Source organism: Salvelinus fontinalis, chromosome 1 (genome assembly GCF_029448725.1).
Source record: "Salvelinus fontinalis isolate EN_2023a chromosome 1, ASM2944872v1, whole genome shotgun sequence".
Taxonomy (NCBI): Eukaryota; Metazoa; Chordata; class Actinopteri; order Salmoniformes; family Salmonidae; genus Salvelinus; species Salvelinus fontinalis.
Window position 1 is genome coordinate 100,907,848 of NC_074665.1, and position 26,107 is coordinate 100,933,954.

Sequence of the window (26,107 nt, forward strand, 5' to 3'; positions counted from 1 at the left end):
ACTGAGCCTTAATGTTACTGTTCTGGAGGTACGGACTGACATGACTACAGCCTCTATAATACTGAGCCTTAATGTTACCTGTTCTGGAGGTACGGACTGACATGACTACAGCCTCTATAATACTGAGCCTTAATGTTACCTGTTCTGGAGGTACGGACTGACATGACTACAGCCTCTATAATACTGAGCCTTAATGTTACCTGTTCTGGAGGTACGGGCTGACATGACTACAGCCTCTATAATACTGAGCCTTAATGTTACTGTTCTGGAGGTACGGACTGACATGACTACAGCCTCTATAATACTGAGCCTTAATGTTACTGTTCTGGAGGTACGGACTGACATGACTACAGTCTCTATAATACTGAGCCTTAATGTTACCTGTTCTGGAGGTACGGACTGACATGACTACAGCCTCTATAATACTGAGCCTTAATGTTACTGTTCTGGAGGTACGGACTGACATGACTACAGCCTCTATAATACTGAGCCTTAATGTTACCTGTTCTGGAGGTACGGACTGACATGACTACAGCCTCTATAATACTGAGCCTTAATGTTACTGTTCTGGAGGTACGGACTGACATGACTACAGCCTCTATAATACTGAGCCTTAATGTTACCTGTTCTGGAGGTACGGGCTGACATGACTACAGCCTCTATAATACTGAGCCTTAATGTTACTGTTCTGGAGGTACGGACTGACATGACTACAGTCTCTATAATACTGAGCCTTAATGTTACCTGTTCTGGAGGTACGGACTGACATGACTACAGCCTCTATAATACTGAGCCTTAATGTTACCTGTTCTGGAGGTACGGACTGACATGACTACAGCCTCTATAATACTGAGCCTTAATGTTACTGTTCTGGAGGTACGGACTGACATGACTACAGCCTCTATAATACTGAGCCTTAATGTTACTGTTCTGGAGGTACGGACTGACATGACTACAGCCTCTATAATACTGAGCCTTAATGTTACCTGTTCTGGAGGTACGGACTGACATGACTACAGCCTCTATAATACTGAGCCTTAATGTTACCTGTTCTGGAGGTACGGACTGACATGACTACAGCCTCTATAATACTGAGCCTTAATGTTACTGTTCTGGAGGTACGGACTGACATGACTACAGCCTCTATAATACTGAGCCTTAATGTTACCTGTTCTACAGGCCAGTTTCCTGGAGCCAGATCAGAACTAGTCCTGTTTGAGCGTGCTTAGTCCAGACGAAGTCTTGGTCTGGGGACAGGGGCTTTTCTTCCATATTGTATCAGTAGACACATCAAATGAAGTATCTCCAGCCCTGTAAAATCCATCCATGAGATATGATCACGGATCACTTTTTTTTTAAAATTGACTAACTAGTGATGTGTTATTGCTGACGGATTGTTTCAGAAAGCTCTGCGGGACCCGAACGTAGCAGCCTTCATGGTGGAGCCCATCCAGGGAGAGGCTGGGGTGGTGGTTCCCGATCCCGGATACCTCGCCGCTGTCAGACGACTCTGCACTCAGAACAACGTGAGTACGAGACGTGTCACTGTCAGACGACTCTGCACTCAGAACAACGTGAGTACGATACCTCGCCGCTGTCAGACGACTCTGCACTCAGAACAACGTGAGTACGAGACCTCACCGCTGTCAGACGACTCTGCACTCAGAACAACGTGAGTACGAGACGTGTCACTGTCAGACGACTCTGCACTCAGAACAACGTGAGTACGAGACCTCACCGCTGTCAGACGACTCTGCACTCAGAACAACGTGAGTACGAGACGTGTCACTGTCAGACGACTCTGCACTCAGAACAACGTGAGTACGAGACCTCGCCGCTGTCAGACGACTCTGCACTCAGAACAACGTGAGTACGAGACGTGTCACTGTCAGACGACTCTGCACTCAGAACAACGTGAGTACGAGACCTCACCGCTGTCAGACGACTCTGCACTCAGAACAACGTGAGTACGAGACGTGTCACTGTCAGACGACTCTGCACTCAGAACAACGTGAGTACGAGACGTGTCGGCGTTAAAAAACACAAACGCACATTGTAAAAGCCGTGAGAATCAACGGTTGATCCTTTTTTTGTCTTTGGAAACGGACACTTTTTCTCCCACCACTTTTGGTTGATTTGTTCATTCTGTTTATTTTTTGTTGGTAAAATAAATAAAATACTGATGGAGCCGTTTCCTTGTAACTGCTTCTCTGTGCTTGGGTCTAGAGACCATTATTATTACCATTCCAGTGTTTTTACTTGCTATATTGTAATTATTTCGTCACCATGGCCTTTTTTTTGCCTTTCACCTCCCTTATCTCACCTCACTTGCTCATATTGTATATAGACTTATTTTTCTACTGTATTATTGACTGTGTTTGTTTTACTCCATGTGTAACTCTGTGTTGTTGTTTGTGTCGAACTGCTTTGCTTTATCTTGGCCAGATCGCAATTGTAAATGAGAACGTGTTCTCAACTTGCCTACCTGGTTAAATAAAGGTGAAATAAAAATAATTATAATTATAAATCACTTTTGTGATTCCCTGTGCTTTGGGTCTAGAGACCAGGTTATTATAAATCACTTTTGTGATTCCCTGTGCTTTGGGTCTAGAGACCAGGTTAATATATATCACTTTTGTGATTCCCTGTGCTTTGGGTCTAGACACCAGGTTATTATAAATCACTTTTGTGATTCTCTGTGCTTTGGGTCTAGAGACCAGGTTAATATAAATCACTTTTGATTCTCTGTGCTTTGGGTCTAGAGACCAGGTTAATATATATCACTTTTGTGATTCTCTGTGCTTTGGGTCTAGACACCAGGTTATTATAAATCACTTGTGATTCTCTGTGCTTTGGGTCTAGAGACCAGGTTAATATATATCACTTTTGTGATTCTCTGTGCTTTGGGTCTAGACACCAGGTTAATATAAATCTCTTTTGTGATTCTCTGTGCTTTGGGTCTAGAGACCAGGTTATTATAAATCACTTTTGTGGCAACTATTGATTTTAAAAAAGGACTTAATAAATGAAATGTGATTATCTCCTACTGTATGGTGTTTAAGTGCATGTTCATAGCCGATGAGGTACAGACTAGACTGTCTGTAGTGTAGAGACCCAGTCATACATAGACTCTACTAATATCTCTCTGTTCCAATGTCTAGGTGCTGTTCATAGCCGATGAGGTGCAGACTGGACTGGCCCGTACGGGCAGACGGCTGGCCGTGGACCATGAGGAAGTCCGTCCTGACATCGTGATCCTGGGAAAGGCTCTGTCTGGAGGAGTCTACCCTGTGAGTAACACAACACTGGTACACTACGTTCTCTACGATGTTGTACTCATCGTTTGATTTACTGAATGATAATGCCGTCTAATTATTTAGTAAGGGATGGGTCGCATTAATACATGAATATTCATTGTTTAATTGACTTCCTTTTGTGATTTACTCACTGCTTTTCAGCATGTTGTGACTGGGGACTGTTGTTACTGATGGGACTGATGTGACTGTTGGGACTGGGGCATGTTGGGACTGGGGCATGTTGGGACTGGGGCATGTTGGGACTGGGGCATGTTGGGACTGGGGCATGTTGGGACTGGGGCATGTTGGGACTGGGGCATGTTGGGACTGTTGGGACTGGGGCATGTTGGGACTGGGGCATGTTGGGGCATGTTGGGACTGGGGCATGTTGGGGCATGTTGGGACTGGGGCATGTTGGGACTGGGGCATGTTGGGACTGGGGCATGTTGGGACTGGGGCATGTTGGGACTGGGGCATGTTGGGACTGGGGCATGTTGGGACTGGGGCATGTTGGGACTGGGGCATGATGGGACTGTTGTGACTGGGGCATGATGGGACTGTTGGGACTGGGGCATGATGGGACTGGGGCATGTTGTCACTGTTGGGACTGGGGCATGTTGTCACTGTTGGGACTGGGGCATGTTGTGACTGTTGGGACTGGGGCATGTTGTGACTGGGGCATGTTGTCACTGTTGGGACTGGGGCATGTTGTCACTGTTGGGACTGGGGCATGTTGTCACTGTTGGGACTGGGGACTGTTGGGACTGGGGCATGTTGTCACTGTTGGGACTGGGGCATGATGGGACTGTTGGGACTGGGGCATGTTGTCACTGTTGGGACTGGGGCATGTTGGGACTGGGGCATGTTGGGACTGTTGGGACTGGGGCATGTTGGGACTGTTGGGACTGGGGCATGTTGTCACTGTTGGGACTGGGGCATGTTGTGACTGTTGGGACTGGGGCATGATGGGACTGGGGCATGTTGTCACTGTTGGGACTGGGGCATGTTGTGACTGTTGGGACTGGGGCATGTTGTCACTGTTGGGACTGGGGCATGTTGTCACTGTTGGGACTGGGGCATGTTGTCACTGTTGGGACTGGGGCATGTTGTCACTGTTGTGACTGGGGCATGTTGTCACTGTTGGGACTGGGGCATGTTGTGACTGTTGGGACTGGGGCATGTTGTCACTGTTGGGACTGGGGCATGTTGTGACTGTTGGGACTGGGGCATGTTGTCACTGTTGGGACTGGGGCATGTTGTCACTGTTGTGACTGGGGCATGTTGTCACTGTTGTGACTGGGGCATGTTGTCACTGTTGGGACTGGGGCATGTTGGGACTGGGGCATGTTGTCACTGTTGGGACTGGGGCATGTTGTGACTGGGGCATGTTGGGACTGGGGCATGTTGTCACTGTTGGGACTGGGGCATGTTGTCACTGTTGGGACTGGGGCATGTTGTCACTGTTGGGACTGGGGCATGTTGGGACTGGGGCATGTTGGGACTGGGGCATGTTGTCACTGTTGGGACTGGGGCATGTTGTCACTGTTGGGACTGGGGCATGTTGTCACTGTTGGGACTGGGGCATGTTGTCACTGTTGGGACTGGGGCATGTTGTCACTGTTGGGACTGGGGCATGTTGTCACTGTTGGGACTGGGGCATGTTGGGACTGTTGGGACTGGGGCATGTTGGGACTGTTGGGACTGGGGCATGTTGTCACTGTTGGGACTGGGGCATGTTGTCACTGTTGTGACTGGGGCATGTTGTCACTGTTGGGACTGGGGCATGATGGGACTGTTGGGACTGGGGCATGTTGGGACTGGGGCATGTTGGGACTGGGGCATGTTGGGACTGGGGCATGTTGGGACTGGGGCATGTTGGGACTGGGGCATGTTGTCACTGTTGGGACTGGGGCATGTTGTCACTGTTGGGACTGGGGCATGTTGTGACTGTTGGGACTGGGGCATGTTGTGACTGGGGCATGTTGTCACTGTTGGGACTGGGGCATGATGTCACTGTTGGGACTGGGGCATGTTGTGACTGTTGGGACTGGGGCATGTTGTGACTGTTGGGACTGGGGCATGTTGTCACTGTTGGGACTGGGGCATGTTGTCACTGTTGGGACTGGGGCATGTTGTGACTGTTGGGACTGGGGCATGTTGTGACTGGGGCATGTTGTGACTGGGGCATGTTGTCACTGTTGTGACTGGGGCATGTTGTGACTGGGGCATGTTGTCACTGTTGGGACTGGGGCATGTTGTCACTGTTGGGACTGGGGCATGTTGGGACTGGGGCATGTTGGGACTGGGGCATGTTGGGACTGGGGCATGTTGGGACTGGGGCATGATGGGACTGTTGGGACTGGGGCATGTTGTCACTGTTGGGACTGGGGCATGTTGTCACTGTTGGGACTGGGGCATGTTGTCACTGTTGGGACTGGGGCATGTTGGGACTGGGGCATGTTGTGACTGGGGCATGTTGTCACTGTTGGGACTGGGGCATGTTGTGACTGGGGCATGTTGTGACTGGGGCATGTTGTGACTGGGGCATGTTGGGACTGGGTCATGTTGGGACTGGGGCATGTTGGGACTGGGGCATGTTGGGACTGGGGCATGTTGGGACTGGGGCATGTTGGGACTGGGGCATGTTGGGACTGTTGGGACTGGGGCATGTTGTGACTGGGGCATGTTGTGACTGGGGCATGTTGGGACTGGGGCATGTTGGGACTGGGGCATGTTGGGACTGGGGCATGTTGGGACTGGGGCATGTTGGGACTGGGGCATGTTGGGACTGGGGCATGTTGTGACTGGGGCATGTTGTGACTGGGGCATGTTGTCACTGTTGGGACTGGGGCATGTTGTCACTGTTGGGACTGGGGCATGTTGTGACTGGGGCATGTTGTGACTGGGGCATGTTGGGACTGGGGCATGTTGGGACTGGGGCATGTTGGGACTGGGGCATGTTGGGACTGGGGCATGTTGTCACTGTTGGGACTGGGGCATGTTGTCACTGTTGGGACTGGGGCATGTTGTGACTGGGGCATGTTGTGACTGGGGCATGTTGTGACTGGGGCATGTTGTGACTGGGGCATGTTGTGACTTGTGACTGTTGGGACTGGGGCATGTTGGGACTGTTGGGACTGGGGCATGATGGGACTGTTGGGACTGGGGCATGTTGTCACTGTTGTGACTGTTGTGACTGGGGCATGTTGTGACTGGGACATGTTGTGACTTTTGTGACTGGGGCATGATGGGACTGTTGTGACTGGGGCATGATGGGACTGTTGTGACTGGGGCATGTTGTCACTGTTGTGACTGTTGTGACTGGGGCATGTTGTGACTGGGACATGTTGTGACTTGTGACTGTTGGGACTGGGGCATGTTGGGACTGTTGGGACTGGGGCATGATGGGACTGTTGGGACTGGGGCATGATGGGACTGTTGGGACTGGGGCATGATGGGACTGTTGGGACTGGGGCATGATGGGACTGTTGGGACTGGGGCATGTTGGGACTTGGGACACGGGCATGTTGTGACTGTTGTGACTGGGGCATGTTGTGACTTTTGTGACTGGGGCATGATGGGACTGTTGTGACTGGGGCATGATGGGACTGTTGTGACTGGGGCATGTTGTCACTGTTGTGACTGTTGTGACTGGGGCATGTTGTGACTGGGACATGTTGTGACTGGGGCATGATGTGACTGGGGCATGTTGTGACTGGGGCATGTTGTGACTGGGGCATGTTGTGACTGGGGCATGATGTGACTGGGGCATGTTGTGACTGGGGCATGTTGTGACTGGGGCATGTTGTGACTGGGGCATGATGTGACTGGGGCATGATGTGACTGGGGACTGTTGGGACTGGGGCATGTTGGGACTGGGGCATGTTGGGACTGGGGCATGTTGGGACTGGGGCATGTTGGGACTGTTGGGACTGGGGCATGTTGGGACTGGGGCATGTTGGGGCATGTTGGGACTGGGGCATGTTGGGACTGGGTCATGTTGGGACTGGGGCATGTTGGGACTGGGGCATGTTGGGACTGGGGCATGATGGGACTGTTGTGACTGGGGCATGATGGGACTGTTGGGACTGGGGCATGATGGGACTGTTGGGACTGGGGCATGTTGTGACTGGGGCATGATGGGACTGTTGGGACTGGGGCATGTTGTCACTGTTGGGACTGGGGCATGTTGTCACTGTTGGGACTGGGGCATGTTGTCACTGTTGGGACTGGGGCATGTTGTGACTGTTGGGACTGGGGCATGATGTCACTGTTGGGACTGGGGCATGTTGTCACTGTTGGGACTGGGGCATGTTGTCACTGTTGGGACTGGGGCATGTTGGGACTGGGGCATGTTGGGACTGGGGCATGTTGGGACTGGGGCATGTTGGGACTGGGGCATGTTGGGACTGGGGCATGTTGTCACTGTTGGGACTGGGGCATGTTGTCACTGTTGGGACTGGGGCATGTTGTGACTGGGGCATGTTGTCACTGTTGGGACTGGGGCATGTTGGGACTGGGGCATGTTGGGACTGTTGGGACTGGGGCATGTTGTCACTGTTGGGACTGGGGCATGTTGTCACTGTTGGGACTGGGGCATGTTGTCACTGTTGGGACTGGGGCATGTTGTGACTGGGGCATGTTGTCACTGTTGGGACTGGGGCATGTTGGGGCATGTTGTGACTGGGGCATGATGTGACTTGTGACTGTTGGGACTGGGGCATGTTGGGACTGTTGGGACTGGGGCATGATGGGACTGTTGGGACTGGGGCATGATGGGACTGTTGGGACTGGGGCATGATGGGACTGTTGGGACTGGGGCATGATGGGACTGTTGGGACTGGGGCATGATGGGACTGTTGGGACTGGGGCATGATGGGACTGTTGGGACTGGGGCATGTTGGGACTTGGGACTGGGGCATGATGGGACTGTTGGGACTGGGGCATGATGGGACTGTTGGGACTGGGGCATGATGGGACTTGGGACACGGGCATGTTGTGACTGTTGTGACTGGGGCATGTTGTGACTTTTGTGACTGGGGCATGATGGGACTGTTGTGACTGGGGCATGATGGGACTGTTGTGACTGGGGCATGTTGTCACTGTTGTGACTGTTGTGACTGGGGCATGATGTGACTGGGGCATGTTGTGACTGGGGCATGATGTGACTGGGGACTGTTGTGACTGGGGCATGATGTGACTGGGGACTGTTGTGACTGGGGCATGTTGGGACTGATGTGACTGGGGCATGTTGGGACTGATGTGACTGGGGCATGTTGTGACTGGGGCATGATGGGACTGTTGTGACTGGGTCATGTCAGTCTCTGATATAAACCTTGTCCTGCCAGGTGTCTGCGGTGCTGTGTGATGATGAGGTGATGCTGACCATCAGGCCTGGAGAGCACGGCTCTACGTACGGAGGAAACCCTCTGGCCTGCGGCGTTGCCATGGCAGCACTAGAGGTAACTGGTAGCTAGCTTTTGTTTATTTTAGTTAGTTAACTAACTAGCTATTTGGCTATGGACAGATTCAGCTAGTTAGTTAGCTAGTTGGTTATTTGGCTATGGACAGATTCAGCTAGCTAGTTAGCTAGTTAGTTATTTGGCTATGGACAGATTCAGCTAGCTAGTTAGCTAGTTAGTTATTTGGTTGTGGACAGATTCAACCAGCTAGGAGAGATGGAGACCCCGCACACTTGAAAATGTGGACAAATCCAAAACGGAGGTATAGATTCAAACATTGACACGTTGAAGAAACAACTGTCCCACTTTAGCTTTGGCTGGATGTCTTGGGTGACTCCTACCATTCATCCGTTTAGCTTTGGCTAGGCTGGATGTCTTGGATGACTCCTACCATTCATCCTTTTAGCTTTGGCTAGGCTGGATGTCTTGGGTGACTCCTACCATTCATTCTTTTAGCTTTGGCTAGGCTGGATGTCTTGGGTGACTCCTACCATTCATCCTTTTAGCTTTGGCTAGGCTGGATGTCTTGGGTGACTCCTACCATTCATTCTTTTAGCTTTGGCTAGGCTGGATGTCTTGGGTGACTCCTTCCACCATCCATCAGTCCAGACAGTCATGTACACATGGCCAGAAGTATGTGGACCCCCCTTCAAATTAGTCGATTCGGCTATTTCGGCCACACACGTTGCTGACAGGTGTATAAAATCGAGCACACAGCCATGCAATCTCCATAGACAAACATTGGCAGTAGAACAGTCTTACTGAAGAGCTCAGTGACTTTTCAATGTGGCACCTTCATAGGATGACACCTTTCCAACAAGTCAGTTCCTTTGAATTTCTGCCCTGCTAGATCTGCTCCGGTCAACTGTAAGTGTTGTTATTGTGAAGTGGAAAGGTCCAGGAGCAACAATGGCTAAGCCGCGAAGTGGTAGGCCACACAAGCTCACAGAACAGGACTGCCGAGTGCCGAAGCGCATAAAAATCGCTTGTCCTCGGTTGCAACACTCACTACCGACTTCCAAACTGACTCTGGAAGCAACGTCAACACAAGAACTGTTGGTCAGAAATGGGTTTCCATGGCCGAGCAGCCGCACACAAGCCTAAGATCACCATGCGCATTGCCAATCACACTTCACCATTGGCAGTCCGACGGACAAATCTGAGTTTGGCGGATGCCAGGAGAACGCTACCTGCCCCAATGCATAGTGTCAACTGTAAAGTTTGGTGGAGGAGGAATAATGGTCTGGGGCTGTTTTTCATGGTTCAGGCCCCTTAGTTCCAGTGAAGGGAAATCTTAATGCTACAGCATACAATGACATTCTAGATGATTCTGTGCTTCCAACAGTTTGGGGAAGGCCCTTTCCTCGTTGTCAGCATTACAATGCCCCTGTGCACAAAGCGAGGTCCATACAGAAATGGTTTGTCGAGGCAGGTGTGGAAGAACTTGACTGTCCTGCACAGAGCCCTGACCTCAACTCCATAAAACAAGTTTGGGATGAATTGGAACACCGACTGCGAGCCAGGCCTAATCGCCCCAACATCAGTGTCCGACCTCACTAACGCTAAAGTCCCCGTAGCAATGTTCCAACATCTAGTGGAAAGCCTTCCCAGAAGAGTGGAGGCTGTTATAGTGGCAAGGGGGGGACCAACTCCATATTAATGCCATGATTTTGGTTTGAGATATTGGACCAGCATGTAGTGTCTTATTCATTCCCGCAAGCAGTCAAGTCATCATATCTGACTAGCTGGTTTAGTAAGACGGGATACTCCCCAGAGCAACAGACAGATGAGAGCACTGTATCTGACTAGCTGGTTTAGTAAGACGGGATACTCCCCAGAGCAACAGACAGATGAGAGGACTGTATCTGACTAGCTGGTTTAGTAAGACGGGATACTCCCCAGAGCAACAGACAGATGAGAGGACTGTATCTGACTAGCTGGTTTAGTAAGACGGGATACTCCCCAGAGCAACAGACAGATGAGAGGACTGTATCTGACTAGCTGGTTTAGTAAGACGGGATACTCCCCAGAGCAACAGACAGATGAGAGGACTGTATCTGACTAGCTGGTTTAGTAAGACGGGATACTCCCCAGAGCAACAGACAGATGAGAGGACTGTATCTGACTAGCTGGTTTAGTAAGACGGGATACTCCCCAGAGCAACAGACAGATGAGAGGACTGTATCTGACTAGCTGGTTTAGTAAGACGGGATACTCCCCAGAGCAACAGACAGATGAGAGGACTGTATCTGACTAGCTGGTTTAGTAAGACGGGATACTCCCCAGAGCAACAGACAGATGAGAGGACTGTATCTGACTAGCTGGTTTAGTAAGACGGGATACTCCCCAGAGCAACAGACAGATGAGAGGACTGTATCTGACTAGCTGGTTTAGTAAGACGGGATACTCCCCAGAGCAACAGACAGATGAGAGGACTGTATCTGACTAGCTGGTTTAGTAAGACGGGATACTCCCCAGAGCAACAGACAGATGAGAGCACTGTATCTGACTAGCTGGTTTAGTAAGACGGGATACTCCCCAGAGCAACAGACAGATGAGAGGACTGTATCTGACTAGCTGGTTTAGTAAGACGGGATACTCCCCAGAGCAACAGACAGATGAGAGGACTGTATCTGACTAGCTGGTTTAGTAAGACGGGATACTCCCCAGAGCAACAGACAGATGAGAGGACTGTATCTGACTAGCTGGTTTAGTAAGACGGGATACTCCCCAGAGCAACAGACAGATGAGAGGACTGTATCTGACTAGCTGGTTTAGTAAGACGGGATACTCCCCAGAGCAACAGACAGATGAGAGGACTGTATCTGACTAGCTGGTTTAGTAAGACGGGATACTCCCCAGAGCAACAGACAGATGAGAGGACTGTATCTGACTAGCTGGTTTAGTAAGACGGGATACTCCCCAGAGCAACAGACAGATGAGAGGACTGTATCTGACTAGCTGGTTTAGTAAGACGGGATACTCCCCAGAGCAACAGACAGATGAGAGGACTGTATCTGACTAGCTGGTTTAGTAAGACGGGATACTCCCCAGAGCAACAGACAGATGAGAGGACTGTATCTGACTAGCTGGTTTAGTAAGACGGGATACTCCCCAGAGCAACAGACAGATGAGAGGACTGTATCTGACTAGCTGGTTTAGTAAGACGGGATACTCCCCAGAGCAACAGACAGATGAGAGGACTGTATCTGACTAGCTGGTTTAGTAAGACGGGATACTCCCCAGAGCAACAGACAGATGAGAGGACTGTATCTGACTAGCTGGTTTAGTAAGACGGGATACTCCCCAGAGCAACAGACAGATGAGAAGACTGTATCTGACTAGCTGGTTTAGTAAGACGGGATACTCCCCAGAGCAACAGACAGATGAGAGGACTGTATCTGACTAGCTGGTTTAGTAAGACGGGATACTCCCCAGAGCAACAGACAGATGAGAGGACTGTATCTGACTAGCTGGTTTAGTAAGACGGGATACTCCCCAGAGCAACAGACAGATGAGAGGACTGTATCTGACTAGCTGGTTTAGTAAGACGGGATACTCCCCAGAGCAACAGACAGATGAGAGGACTGTATCTGACTAGCTGGTTTAGTAAGACGGGATACTCCCCAGAGCAACAGACAGATGAGAGGACTGTATCTGACTAGCTGGTTTAGTAAGACGGGATACTCCCCAGAGCAACAGACAGATGAGAGGACTGTATCTGACTAGCTGGTTTAGTAAGACGGGATACTCCCCAGAGCAACAGACAGATGAGAGGACTGTATCTGACTAGCTGGTTTAGTAAGACGGGATACTCCCCAGAGCAACAGACAGATGAGAGGACTGTATCTGACTAGCTGGTTTAGTAAGACGGGATACTCCCCAGAGCAACAGACAGATGAGAGGACTGTATCTGACTAGCTGGTTTAGTAAGACGGGATACTCCCCAGAGCAACAGACAGATGAGAGGACTGTATCTGACTAGCTGGTTTAGTAAGACGGGATACTCCCCAGAGCAACAGACAGATGAGAGGACTGTATCTGACTAGCTGGTTTAGTAAGACGGGATACTCCCCAGAGCAACAGACAGATGAGAGGACTGTATCTGACTAGCTGGTTTAGTAAGACGGGATACTCCCCAGAGCAACAGACAGATGAGAGGACTGTATCTGACTAGCTGGTTTAGTAAGACGGGATACTCCCCAGAGCAACAGACAGATGAGAGGACTGTATCTGACTAGCTGGTTTAGTAAGACGGGATACTCCCCAGAGCAACAGACAGATGAGAGGACTGTATCTGACTAGCTGGTTTAGTAAGACGGGATACTCCCCAGAGCAACAGACAGATGAGAGGACTGTATCTGACTAGCTGGTTTAGTAAGACGGGATACTCCCCAGAGCAACAGACAGATGAGAGGACTGTATCTGACTAGCTGGTTTAGTAAGACGGGATACTCCCCAGAGCAACAGACAGATGAGAGGACTGTATCTGACTAGCTGGTTTAGTAAGACGGGATACTCCCCAGAGCAACAGACAGATGAGAGGACTGTATCTGACTAGCTGGTTTAGTAAGACGGGATACTCCCCAGAGCAACAGACAGATGAGAGGACTGTATCTGACTAGCTGGTTTAGTAAGACGGGATACTCCCCAGAGCAACAGACAGATGAGAGGACTGTATCTGACTAGCTGGTTTAGTAAGACGGGATACTCCCCAGAGCAACAGACAGATGAGAGGACTGTATCTGACTAGCTGGTTTAGTAAGACGGGATACTCCCCAGAGCAACAGACAGATGAGAGGACTGTATCTGACTAGCTGGTTTAGTAAGACGGGATACTCCCCAGAGCAACAGACAGATGAGAGGACTGTATCTGACTAGCTGGTTTAGTAAGACGGGATACTCCCCAGAGCAACAGACAGATGAGAGGACTGTATCTGACTAGCTGGTTTAGTAAGACGGGATACTCCCCAGAGCAACAGACAGATGAGAGGACTGTATCTGACTAGCTGGTTTAGTAAGACGGGATACTCCCCAGAGCAACAGACAGATGAGAGGACTGTATCTGACTAGCTGGTTTAGTAAGACGGGATACTCCCCAGAGCAACAGACAGATGAGAGGACTGTATCTGACTAGCTGGTTTAGTAAGACGGGATACTCCCCAGAGCAACAGACAGATGAGAGGACTGTATCTGACTAGCTGGTTTAGTAAGACGGGATACTCCCCAGAGCAACAGACAGATGAGAGGACTGTATCTGACTAGCTGGTTTAGTAAGACGGGATACTCCCCAGAGCAACAGACAGATGAGAGGACTGTATCTGACTAGCTGGTTTAGTAAGACGGGATACTCCCCAGAGCAACAGACAGATGAGAGGACTGTATCTGACTAGCTGGTTTAGTAAGACGGGATACTCCCCAGAGCAACAGACAGATGAGAGGACTGTATCTGACTAGCTGGTTTAGTAAGACGGGATACTCCCCAGAGCAACAGACAGATGAGAGGACTGTATCTGACTAGCTGGTTTAGTAAGACGGGATACTCCCCAGAGCAACAGACAGATGAGAGGACTGTATCTGACTAGCTGGTTTAGTAAGACGGGATACTCCCCAGAGCAACAGACAGATGAGAGGACTGTATCTGACTAGCTGGTTTAGTAAGACGGGATACTCCCCAGAGCAACAGACAGATGAGAGGACTGTATCTGACTAGCTGGTTTAGTAAGACGGGATACTCCCCAGAGCAACAGACAGATGAGAGGACTGTATCTGACTAGCTGGTTTAGTAAGACGGGATACTCCCCAGAGCAACAGACAGATGAGAGGACTGTATCTGACTAGCTGGTTTAGTAAGACGGGATACTCCCCAGAGCAACAGACAGATGAGAGGACTGTATCTGACTAGCTGGTTTAGTAAGACGGGATACTCCCCAGAGCAACAGACAGATGAGAGGACTGTATCTGACTAGCTGGTTTAGTAAGACGGGATACTCCCCAGAGCAACAGACAGATGAGAGGACAGAACTTGGGCTCCTATCTCCTCTGAGTGATTGCTAACACACCGCGGATCAGTAGAGAGGCTATATAGAGTAGAGAGGCTATATAGAGTAGAGAGGCTATATAGAGTAGAGAGGCTATATAGAGTAGAGAGGCTATATAGAGTAGAGAGGCTATATAGAGTAGAGAGGCTATATAGAGTAGAGAGGCTATATAGAGTAGAGAGGCTATATAGAGTAGAGAGGCTATATAGAGTAGAGAGGCTATATAGAGTAGAGAGGCTATATAGAGTAGAGAGGCTATATAGAGTAGAGAGGCTATATAGAGTAGAGAGGCTATATAGAGTAGAGAGGCTATATAGAGTAGAGAGGCTATATAGAGTAGAGAGGCTATATAGAGTAGAGAGGCTATATAGAGTAGAGAGGCTATATAGAGTAGAGAGGCTATATAGAGTAGAGAGGCTATATAGAGTAGAGAGGCTATATAGAGTAGAGAGGCTATATAGAGTAGAGAGGCTATATAGAGTAGAGAGGCTATATAGAGTAGAGAGGCTACATAGAGTAGAGAGGCTATATAGAGTAGAGAGGCTACATACAGACACCGGTTAGTCAGGCTGATTGAGGTAGTAACAGACCTCCTAACAGTATGTTGTCCTCCCTGACAGGTTCTGGAGGAAGAGAAGCTGGCGGAGAACGCTGAGAACATGGGCCAGTTGCTGAGGTCAGAGCTGTCAAAGCTTCCTAAAGAGATCGTCCCCATCGTCCGGGGCAAGGGCCTCCTCAATGCCATCGTCATCAAGGAGACTAAAGGTATGGGGGTATATCTGATGTGAAATCACTTTCAAAACTGCAAACATTTCTCTCCGCCCCATGGCAAAATGAGTAGAATTGCAGGAAACTTGCTATTTTAATGATATCTCACTGACCTGTTATAATACTGATATCTCACTGACCTGTTATAATACTGATATCTCACTGACCTGTTATAATACTGATATCTCACTGACCTGTTATAGTAATGATACCTCACTGACCTGTTATAATAATGATACCTCACTGACCTGTTATAATAATGATATCTCACTGACCTGTTATAGTAATGATGATATCTCACTGACCTGTTATAGTAATGATATCTCACTGACCTGTTATAGTAATGATGATATCTCACTGACCTGTTATAATAATGATATCTCACTGACCTGTTATAATAATGATATCTCACTGACCTGTTATAATAATGATATCTCACTGACCTGTTATAGTAATGATACCTCACTGACCTGTTATAATAATGATATATCACTGACCTGTTATAGTAATGATACCTCACTGACCTGTTATAATAATGATATCTCACTGACCTGTTATAGTAATGATATCTCACTGACCTGTTATAATAATGATACCTCACTGACCTGTTATAATAATGATACCTCACTGACCTGTTATAATAATGATACCTCACTGACCTGTTATAATAATGATACCTCACTGACCTGTTATAATAATGATATCTCACTGACCTGTTATAGTAATGATGATATCTCACTGACCTGTTATAGTAATGATATCTCACTGACCTGTTATAGTAATGATGATATCTCACTGACCTGTTATAATACTGATATCTCACTGACCTGTTATAATAATGATATCTCACTGACCTGTTATAATAATGATATCTCACTGACCTGTTATAGTAATGATACCTCACTGACCTGTTATAATAATGATATATCACTGACCTGTTATAGTAATGATACCTCACTGACCTGTTATAATAATGATATCTCACTGACCTGTTATAGTAATGATATCTCACTGACCTGTTATAATAATGATACCTCACTGACCTGTTATAATAATGATACCTCACTGACCTGTTATAATAATGATACCTCACTGACCTGTTATAATAATGATACCTCACTGACCTGTTATAATAATGATATATCACTGACCTGTTATAGTAATGATGATATCTCACTGACCTGTTATAGTAATGATATCTCACTGACCTGTTATAGTAATGATACCTCACTGACCTGTTATAATAATGATATCTCACTGACCTGTTATAATAATGATATCTCACTGACCTGTTATAATAATGATACCTCACTGACCTGTTATAATAATGATACCTCACTGACCTGTTATAGTAATGATGATATCTCACTGACCTGTTATAGTAATGATGATATCTCACTGACCTGTTATAATAATGATATCTCACTGACCTGTTATAATAATGATACCTCACTGACCTGTTATAGTAATGATGATATCTCACTGACCTGTTATAGTAATGATGATATCTCACTGACCTGTTATAGTAATGATGATATCTCACTGACCTGTTATAGTAATGATGATATCTCACTGACCTGTTATAGTAATGATACCTCACTGACCTGTTATAGTAATGATATCTCACTGACCTGTTATAGTAATAATGATACCTCACTGACCTGTTATAGTAATGATGATATCTCACTGACCTGTTATAATAATGATACCTCACTGACCTGTTATAGTAATGATACCTCACTGACCTGTTATAGTAATGATGATATCTCACTGACCTGTTATAGTAATGATACCTCACTGACCTGTTATAGTAATGATACCTCACTGACCTGTTATAGTAATGATACCTCACTGACCTGTTATAGTAATGATGATATCTCACTGACCTGTTATAATAATGATGATATCTCACCTGTTATAATAATGATGATATCTCACTGACCTGTTGATGTCTCCACTAACGAACTTAACGCTCTTAAAGAGACGGTGTATCATTTTCTGTAATGCATCTCAATAGGTAGTTCTTTGACACAATGTAAAAAACGTAATATTCCAAATGACTTTGTAATTTTAATGGCAGGTATTTGGATCAACAGTTTAGCTTTTTATACTGAACAAATTTATTTTACACAGCATGTGCTTCAAATTGGCTATATCTGAAATCAATTTAAATATCATATATATATCTATCTCTCTGGTGCTCCTAAATTGGATGTCGTGCTCCTCACTTTTTAAACAATAAATTGTTTTAGAGCCCTGCTTGGGTTTTTGTAATTGTTGCTCTGTAGGCTGAAGCTTTGACCCCTGACCTGTGTGTGTGTGTGTGTGTGTGTGTGTGTGTGTGTGTGTGTGTGTGTGTGTGTGTGCGCTCACTTCCCCCTCAGACTATGACGCCTGGAGAGTGTGCATGCGTCTCCGTGACAACGGACTGTTGGCCAAGCCCACCCACGGTGACATCATCCGTCTGGCCCCTCCCCTCATCATTAAAGACCACGAGGTCAGAGAGTGTGCCGACATCATCCAGAGAACCATCATGTCCTTCTAGAACCACCCGGGAACTTATTCTAGAACCACCCCGGGAAGTTATTCTAGAACACCTAGAACTTATTCTAGAACCACCCCGGGAACTTATTCTAGAACCACCCCGGGAACTTATTCTAGAACCACCCGGAACTTATTCTAGAACACTGGAACCAACAGTGACAGCCTTCTAATCTAACTGATCTGAAAAACAGCGACTATCAATCTGCTATTGGAATGTGTTACTAACTCTAAACATTTAGCAAATAAGTGTTATTGTATTATAAGCAGTACTCTCTCTTAAGTTAATATACTATGAGAATGTATGTGGAGAATTCTTCTTTTTTTCTCTCACAGTACTGCCATTTTGTTGTAATGTCAATCTAAGCATCATCCAACCTGAGAAGGTTTTCTCTTCTGAAGTGCTGGGACTGAAGAGGGTTTCCAGGGTTACACTGATGCTCCGAAGCAGCTTGGGGTGACCTTTCAACCCAGGGAGGTTTTCTCTTCTGAAGTGCTGGGACTGAAGAGGGTTTCCAGGGTTACACTGATGCTCCGAAGCAGCTTGGGGTGACCTTTCAACCCAGGGAGGTTTTCTCTTCTGAAGTGCTGGGACTGAAGAGGGTTTCCAGGGTTACACTGCTGCTCCGAAGCAGCTTGGGGTGACCTTTCAACCCAGGGAGGTTTTCTCTTCTGAAGTGCTGGGACTGAAGAGGGTTTCCAGGGTTACACTGATGCTCCGAAGCAGCTTGGGGTGACCTTTCAACCCAGGGAGGTTTTCTCTTCTGAAGTGCTGGGACTGAAGAGGGTTTCCAGGGTTACACTGCTGCTCCGAAGCAGCTTGGGGTGACCTTTCAACCCAGGGAGGTTTTTAACTCTTGCATCTGGCTAGTTGGAAGACGGTTCAGATACTGATTTAATTTAGTTGTTAAATCTGGCAACTACTACTGCAGCAAAGTTAAACAAATTTAATGTGCTTAAACAACACTTTTTCCACTTTATAAGAAAGAGCATTGTTTTAAAAAACAAAGAAACATACAATTATTTAAATGTTAAAGGAATTTATTTGCTTGTTGGTGAAATGAGCTTGAACGTTTTACTGAAAGACACAGGTATAACCAATAAGGATATTTTAAGTATTTAAAGGGCAATATTTTAAAACCACTATACTACTACCCTATAGACCCTGGTCTAAAGTAGTGCACTACTACCCGATAGACCCTGGTCTAAAGTAGTGCACTACTACCCTATAGGCCCTGGTCTAAAGTAGTGCACCACTACCCTATAGACCCTGGTCTAAAGTAGTGCACTACTACCCGATAGACCCTGGTCTAAAGTAGTGCACTACTACCCTATAGACCCTGGTCTAAAGTAGTGCACTACCACCCTATAGACCCTGGTCTAAAGTAGTGCACTACTACCCTATAGACCCTGGTCTAAAGTAGTGCACTACTACCCTATAGACCCTGGTCTAAAGTAGTGCACTACTACCCGATAGACCCTGGTCTAAAGTAGTGCACTACTACCCTATAGACCCTGGTCTAAAGTAGTGCACTACCACCCTATAGACCCTGGTCTAAAGTAGTGCACTACTACCCGATAGACCCTGGTCTAAAGTAGTGCACTACTACCCGATAGACCCTGGTCTAAAGTAGTGCACTACTACCCGATAGACCCTGGTCTAAAGTAGTGCACTACTACCCTATATACCCTGGTCTAAAGTAGTGCACTACTACCCTATAGACCCTGGTCTAAAGTAGTGCACTACTACCCTATAGACCCTGGTCTAAAGTAGTGCACTACTACCCTATAGGCCCTGGTCTAAAGTAGTGCACTACTACCCTATAGGCCCTGGTCTAAAGTAGTGCATTACTAACCTATTGACCCTGGTCTAAAGTAGTGCACTACTACCCTATAGACCCTGGTCTAAAGTAGTGCACTACTACCCTATAGACCCTGGTCTAAAGTAGTGCACTACTACCCTATAGACCCTGGTCTAAAGTAGTGCACTACTAAGGAAATAGGGTGCCATTTCAGAAACAACCTCTAATTAAGCAATAAGGCGCCTCGGGGAGTTTGTGATATATGGCCAATACACCACAGCTAAGGGCTGTTCTTAGGCACGACGCAACGCGGAGTGCCTGGATACAGCCCTTAGCCGTGGTATATTGGCCATATACCACAAACCCCCCGAGGCGCCTTGTTGCTGTTATAAACTGGTTACCAACGTAATTAAAACAGTAAAAATAAATGTTTTATCATACCTGTGGTATACGGTCTGATATACCATGGCTGTCAGCCAATCATCATTCAGGGCTCGACCCATCCAGTTTTTATAATTAGTGATATATTTCCTCCAGCGACGATGCGTTTTACAAGTGACATCGTTTAGGAGTCACCTGTTCCTCTGCGAAGGTCCGTTCGGGTCGGAGACCTCTTCACTATTGACCTGTATGGTCTGCGGGCGCCTCTCAAATGTCTCTCTATGGGAGCTGGTCGACTATGGCACAATGGAGGAGATACGTTGGAGACTTGCTGATGATAAAACGTTTTAAAACCGACTGGAAACTGTTGAAGGCTGAATAAAATGTTGGATTTTATTGCAATACTATATTTTAAGTTGTTAAAATAAAATGTTCCTGATAATAAATAGCTGGAGTCTTATTCTGATGTCCTGTCAATCTTTAAAATAAAAAATGTTTTATTCACTTTATCTAGTTGTGGCCAATTTTTAAGATCTATAAATATTAAAGTAGAAGTTTCCCAGTCTATACCGCTTTATTTGGTTCAAACCTCATACGGTCTCGTTTTACGACGAGACAATTACCATCGGAAACAACAGTTTAATTATTCCCTGTTAAATTCACTCACATAATCATTAAAGAGGACATTCTAAGTCTCTTAAAAAAACCACAAACTGGTCTATTACCAGTAAAGTAATTACAATGTTCAGTTTATGAATTAGTTTATAAATCACTAAATATCAGGTCTGACCACTAGGTGGTGCTGTGGTCTCACTTGTCACATTGATGTGTTCCTATGCTGCGGTCCTCACTAGTTATCACAGCCACAAAGTCATTATGGCTAAAACCCTGTCTTCTACAATTTAATCTACTTAAAATCTGTTTTTTAACCCTAACCACACTGCTAATATTATTGCCTAAACGTTTAAGACCAAAAAGCTAGCTTTTCTTTGTTGTTAAATTGAATGGTATAGCCCATTTTGACTTTGTGGTTGTGATAACTAGTGACAACCCTGTAGTGTATATAGTTGATCAGAACATAGTGTCAGATATCCCAGACGTCGGGCGACGACACTGTGTAGGCTGGAACATTGGTAATGTGGGAGACGCCCCGTCTACCTAGGGAGACTAATCCGAGCACGAGACAAGTGAAAACAACAGGTCCCCTTCGGCCCTGTAGCAACCATTTACTGTCTCCCCACGGCCCTGTAACGACCATTACTGTCTCCCCACGGCCCTGTAACGACCATTACTGTCTCCCCACGGCCCTGTAACGACCATTACTGTCTCCCCACGGCCCTGTAACGACCATTACTGTCTCCATACGGCCCTGTAACGACCATTACTGTCTCCCCACGGCCCTGTAACGACCATTTACTGTCTCCCCACGGCCCTGTAACGACCATTACTGTCTCCCCACGGCCCTGTAACGACCATTACTGTCTCCCCACGGCCATGTAACGACCCTTACTGTCTCCCCACGGCCCTGTAACGACCATTACTGTCTCCCCACGGCCCTGTAACGACCATTACTGTCTCCCCACGGCCCTGTAACGACCATTACTGTCTCCCCGCGGCCCTGTAACGACCATTACTGTCTCCCCGCGGCCCTGTAACGACCATTACTGTCTCCCCGCGGCCCTGTAACGACCATTACTGTCTCCCCGCGGCCCTGTAACGACCATTACTGTCTCCCCGCGGCCCTGTAACGACCATTACTGTCTCCCCGCGGCCCTGTAACGACCATTACTGTCTCCCCGCGGCCCTGTAACGACCATTACTGTCTCCCCGCGGCCCTGTAACGACCATTACTGTCTCCCCGCGGCCCTGTAACGACCATTACTGTCTCCCCGCGGCCCTGTAACGACCATTACTGTCTCCTACTCCCTGTAACGACCATTACTGTCTCCCCACGGCCCTGTAGCAACCATTTACTGTCTCCCCCACGGCCCTGTAACGACCATTACTGTCTCCCCCACGGCCCTGTAACGACCATTACTGTCTCCCCACGGCCCTGTAACGACCATTACTGTCTCCTACTCCCTGTAACGACCATTACTGTCTGCCCACGGCCCTGTAGCGACCATTTACTGTCTCCCTACGGCCCTGTAACGACCATTACTGTCTCCCCACCGCCCTGTAACGACCATTACTGTCCCCCCGCGGCCCCGTAACGACCATTACTGTCCCCCCGCGGCCCCGTAACGACCATTACTGTCCCCCCGCGGCCCCGTAACGACCATTACTGTCTCCCCGCGGCCCTGTAACGACCATTACTGTCTCCTACTCCCTGTAACGACCATTACTGTCTCCCCACGGCCCTGTAGCAACCATTTACTGTCTCCCCCACGGCCCTGTAACGACCATTACTGTCTCCCCCACGGCCCTGTAACGACCATTACTGTCTCCCCACGGCCCTGTAACGACCATTACTGTCTCCTACTCCCTGTAACGACCATTACTGTCTGCCCACGGCCCTGTAGCGACCATTTACTGTCTCCCTACGGCCCTGTAACGACCATTACTGTCTCCCCACCGCCCTGTAACGACCATTACTGTCTCCCCGCGGCCCTGTAACGACCATTACTGTCTCCCCGCGGCCCTGTAACGACCATTACTGTCTCCCCGCGGCCCCGTAACGACCATTACTGTCTCCCCGCGGCCCCGTAACGACCATTACTGTCTCCCCGCGGCCCCGTAACGACCATTACTGTCCCCCCGCGGCCCCGTAACGACCATTACTGTCTCCCCGCGGCCCTGTAACGACCATTACTGTCTCCCCGCCGCCCTGTAACGACCATTACTGTCTCCCCGCGGCCCTGTAACGACCATTACTGTCTCCCCGCGGCCCTGTAACGACCATTACTGTCTCCCCGCCGCCCTGTAACGACCATTACTGTCTCCCCGCGGCCCTGTAACGACCATTACTGTCCCCCCGCGGCCCCGTAACGACCATTACTGTCTCCCCGCGGCCCCGTAACGACCATTACTGTCTCCCCGCGGCCCCGTAACGACCATTACTGTCTCCTACTCCCTGTAACGACCATTACTGTCTGCCCACGGCCCTGTAGCGACCATTTACTGTCTCCCTACGGCCCTGTAACGACCATTACTGTCTCCCCACCGCCCTGTAACGACCATTACTGTCTCCCCGCGGCCCTGTAACGACCATTACTGTCTCCCCGCGGCCCTGTAACGACCATTACTGTCTCCCCGCGGCCCCGTAACGACCATTACTGTCTCCCCGCGGCCCCGTAACGACCATTACTGTCTCCCCGCGGCCCCGTAACGACCATTACTGTCTCCCCGCGGCCCCGTAACGACCATTACTGTCTCCCCGCGGCCCCGTAACGACCATTACTGTCTCCCCGCGGCCCCGTAACGACCATTACTGTCTCCCCGCGGCCCCGTAACGACCATTACTGTCTCCCCGCGGCCCCGTAACGACCATTACTGTCTCCCCGCGGCCCCGTAACGACCATTACTGTCTCCCCGCGGCCCCGTAACGACCATTACTGTCCCCCCGCGGCCCCGTAACGACCATTACTGTCCCCCCGCGGCCCCGTAACGACCATTACTGTCTCCCCGCGGCCCCGTAACGACCATTACTGTCTCCCCGCGGCCCCGTAACGACCATTACTGTCTCCCCGCGGCCCCGTAACGACCATTACTGTCTCCCCGCGGCCCCGTAACGACCATTACTGTCTCCCCGCGGCCCCGTAACGACCATTACTGTCTCCCCGCGGCCCCGTAACGACCATTACTGTCTCCCCGCGGCCCCGTAACGACCATTACTGTCTCCCCGCGGCCCCGTAACGACCATTACTGTCTCCCCGCGGCCCCGTAACGACCATTACTGTCTCCCCGCGGCCCCGTAACGACCATTACTGTCTCCCCGCGGCCCCGTAACGACCATTACTGTCTCCCCGCGGCCCCGTAACGACCATTACTGTCCCCCCGCGGCCCCGTAACGACCATTACTGTCCCCCCGCGGCCCCGTAACGACCATTACTGTCCCCCCGCGGCCCCGTAACGACCATTACAGTCCCCCCGCGGCCCCGTAACGACCATTACCGTCCCCCCGCGGCCCCGTAACGACCATTACCGTCCCCCCGCGGCCCCGTAACGACCATTACCGTCTCCCCGCGGCCCCGTAACGACCATTACCGTCTCCCCGCGGCCCCGTAACGACCATTACCGTCTCCCCGCGGCCCCGTAACGACCATTACCGTCTCCCCGCGGCCCCGTAACGACCATTACCGTCTCCCCGCGGCCCCGTAACGACCATTACCGTCTCCCCGCGGCCCCGTAACGACCATTACCGTCTCCCCGCGGCCCCGTAACGACCATTACCGTCTCCCCGCGGCCCCGTAACGACCATTACCGTCTCCCCGCGGCCCCGTAACGACCATTACCGTTTCCCCGCGGCCCCGTAACGACCATTACCGTCTCCCCGCGGCCCCGTAACGACCATTACCGTCTCCCCGCGGCCCCGTAACGACCATTACCGTCTCCCCGCGGCCCCGTAACGACCATTACCGTCTCCCCGCGGCCCCGTAACGACCATTACCGTCTCCCCGCGGCCCCGTAACGACCATTACCGTCTCCCCGCGGCCCCGTAACGACCATTACCGTCTCCCCGCGGCCCCGTAACGACCATTACCGTCTCCCCGCGGCCCCGTAACGACCATTACCGTCTCCCCGCGGCCCCGTAACGACCATTACCGTCTCCCCGCGGCCCCGTAACGACCATTACCGTCTCCCCGCGGCCCCGTAACGACCATTACCGTCTCCCCGCGGCCCCGTAACGACCATTACCGTCTCCCCGCGGCCATGTAACGACCATTACTGTTACAGCTTCATTAAACCTCTGATGATTAAGAGATAGCAGGCAACCTGCTGTTTTTCTGTCACTACTCAATACTGTATCATCTTAGCAACATGTTATCCACTGATCTGGCACCATGTCAGAGCTGGTCCACTGAGACCGTGGTCCAATGAGAGCTGGTCCCCTGAGACCGTGGTCCAATGAGAGCTGGTCCACTGAGACCGTGGTCCAATGAGAGCTGGTCCACTAAGACCGTGGTCCAATGAGAGCTGGTCCATTGAGACCGTGGTCCAATGAGAGCTGGTCCACTAAGACCGTGGTCCAATGAGAGCTGGTCCCCTGAGACCGTGGCCCAATGAGAGCTGGTCCACTGAGACCGTGGTCCAATGAGAGCTGGTCCCCTGAGACCGTGGTCCAATGAGAGCTGGTCCACTGAGACCGTGGTCCAATGAGAGCTGGTCCACTGAGACCGTGGTCCAATGAGAGCTGGTCCCCTGAGACCGTGGTCCAATGAGAGCTGGTCCCCTGAGACCGTGGCCCAATGACAGCTGGTCCTTGGAGGTGGAAACAGTCTGAGCCTTTTATACTTTATGAATTATACATTCTCTTAGAACAGGACAACTTTCTTTTCCTTCAGTTGTGGTTTTGAAGCTGAGCTGCTTGACCCAAACCACAGTCAGCGACCGGTGCATCCGTTGGACCGGGGGCACGGAGGCAGAGAGAGAGGAGCAGTGTTTATCTGTGAAATATGAGAGGAATTCTGTCTGGCGAGAGACGTGAGGGTTGGTGTGGTGGTCCTGGAACGACTGACGTTTACGTCACAAATGGCACCCTATTCCCTATATAGTGCACTCCTTTAGACTAGAGCCCTATTCCCTATATAGTGCACTACTTTAGACTAGAGCCCTATTCCCTATATAGTGCACTACTTTAGACCAGGGCCCTATGG

General features: G+C 49.4%; 1 protein-coding gene and 1 long non-coding RNA gene across 18 annotated transcripts in view; one reads left to right on the top strand and one right to left on the bottom strand.

The window, feature by feature from the left end:
* oat (ornithine aminotransferase) overlaps nt 1–20,800 on the top strand; it is a 31,253-nt gene extending 10,453 nt beyond the window's left edge. For both annotated transcript variants that reach the window (XM_055938198.1, XM_055938208.1), the window contains 5 exons: nt 1,404–1,526; nt 3,162–3,290; nt 8,645–8,758; nt 15,420–15,564; nt 17,952–20,800. In XM_055938198.1, coding sequence (XP_055794173.1) covers nt 1,404–1,526; nt 3,162–3,290; nt 8,645–8,758; nt 15,420–15,564; nt 17,952–18,112 — 672 coding nt within the window. In that variant the 3' untranslated portion in view covers nt 18,113–20,800. The remainder of the gene's footprint in view (nt 1–1,403; nt 1,527–3,161; nt 3,291–8,644; nt 8,759–15,419; nt 15,565–17,951) is intronic.
* On the bottom strand, nt 15,708–17,334 carry LOC129865420 (uncharacterized). 16 transcript variants are annotated; one of them, XR_008761374.1, is made up of 9 exons: nt 17,259–17,334; nt 17,145–17,198; nt 16,941–17,024; nt 16,749–16,856; nt 16,449–16,529; nt 16,281–16,367; nt 16,119–16,172; nt 15,873–15,899; nt 15,767–15,842 (listed from the first exon to the last, which is right to left on the bottom strand). It is a non-coding gene; the product is annotated as an uncharacterized LOC129865420 (long non-coding RNA). The 16 variants fall into 16 exon arrangements; XR_008761383.1 differs by lacking the exon at nt 16,119–16,172 and having other exon boundaries at nt 15,708–15,788; nt 15,873–15,929; XR_008761378.1 differs by lacking the exon at nt 16,119–16,172 and having other exon boundaries at nt 15,748–15,815; nt 15,873–15,929.
* Nucleotides 20,801–26,107: the final 5,307 nt, after the last annotated feature.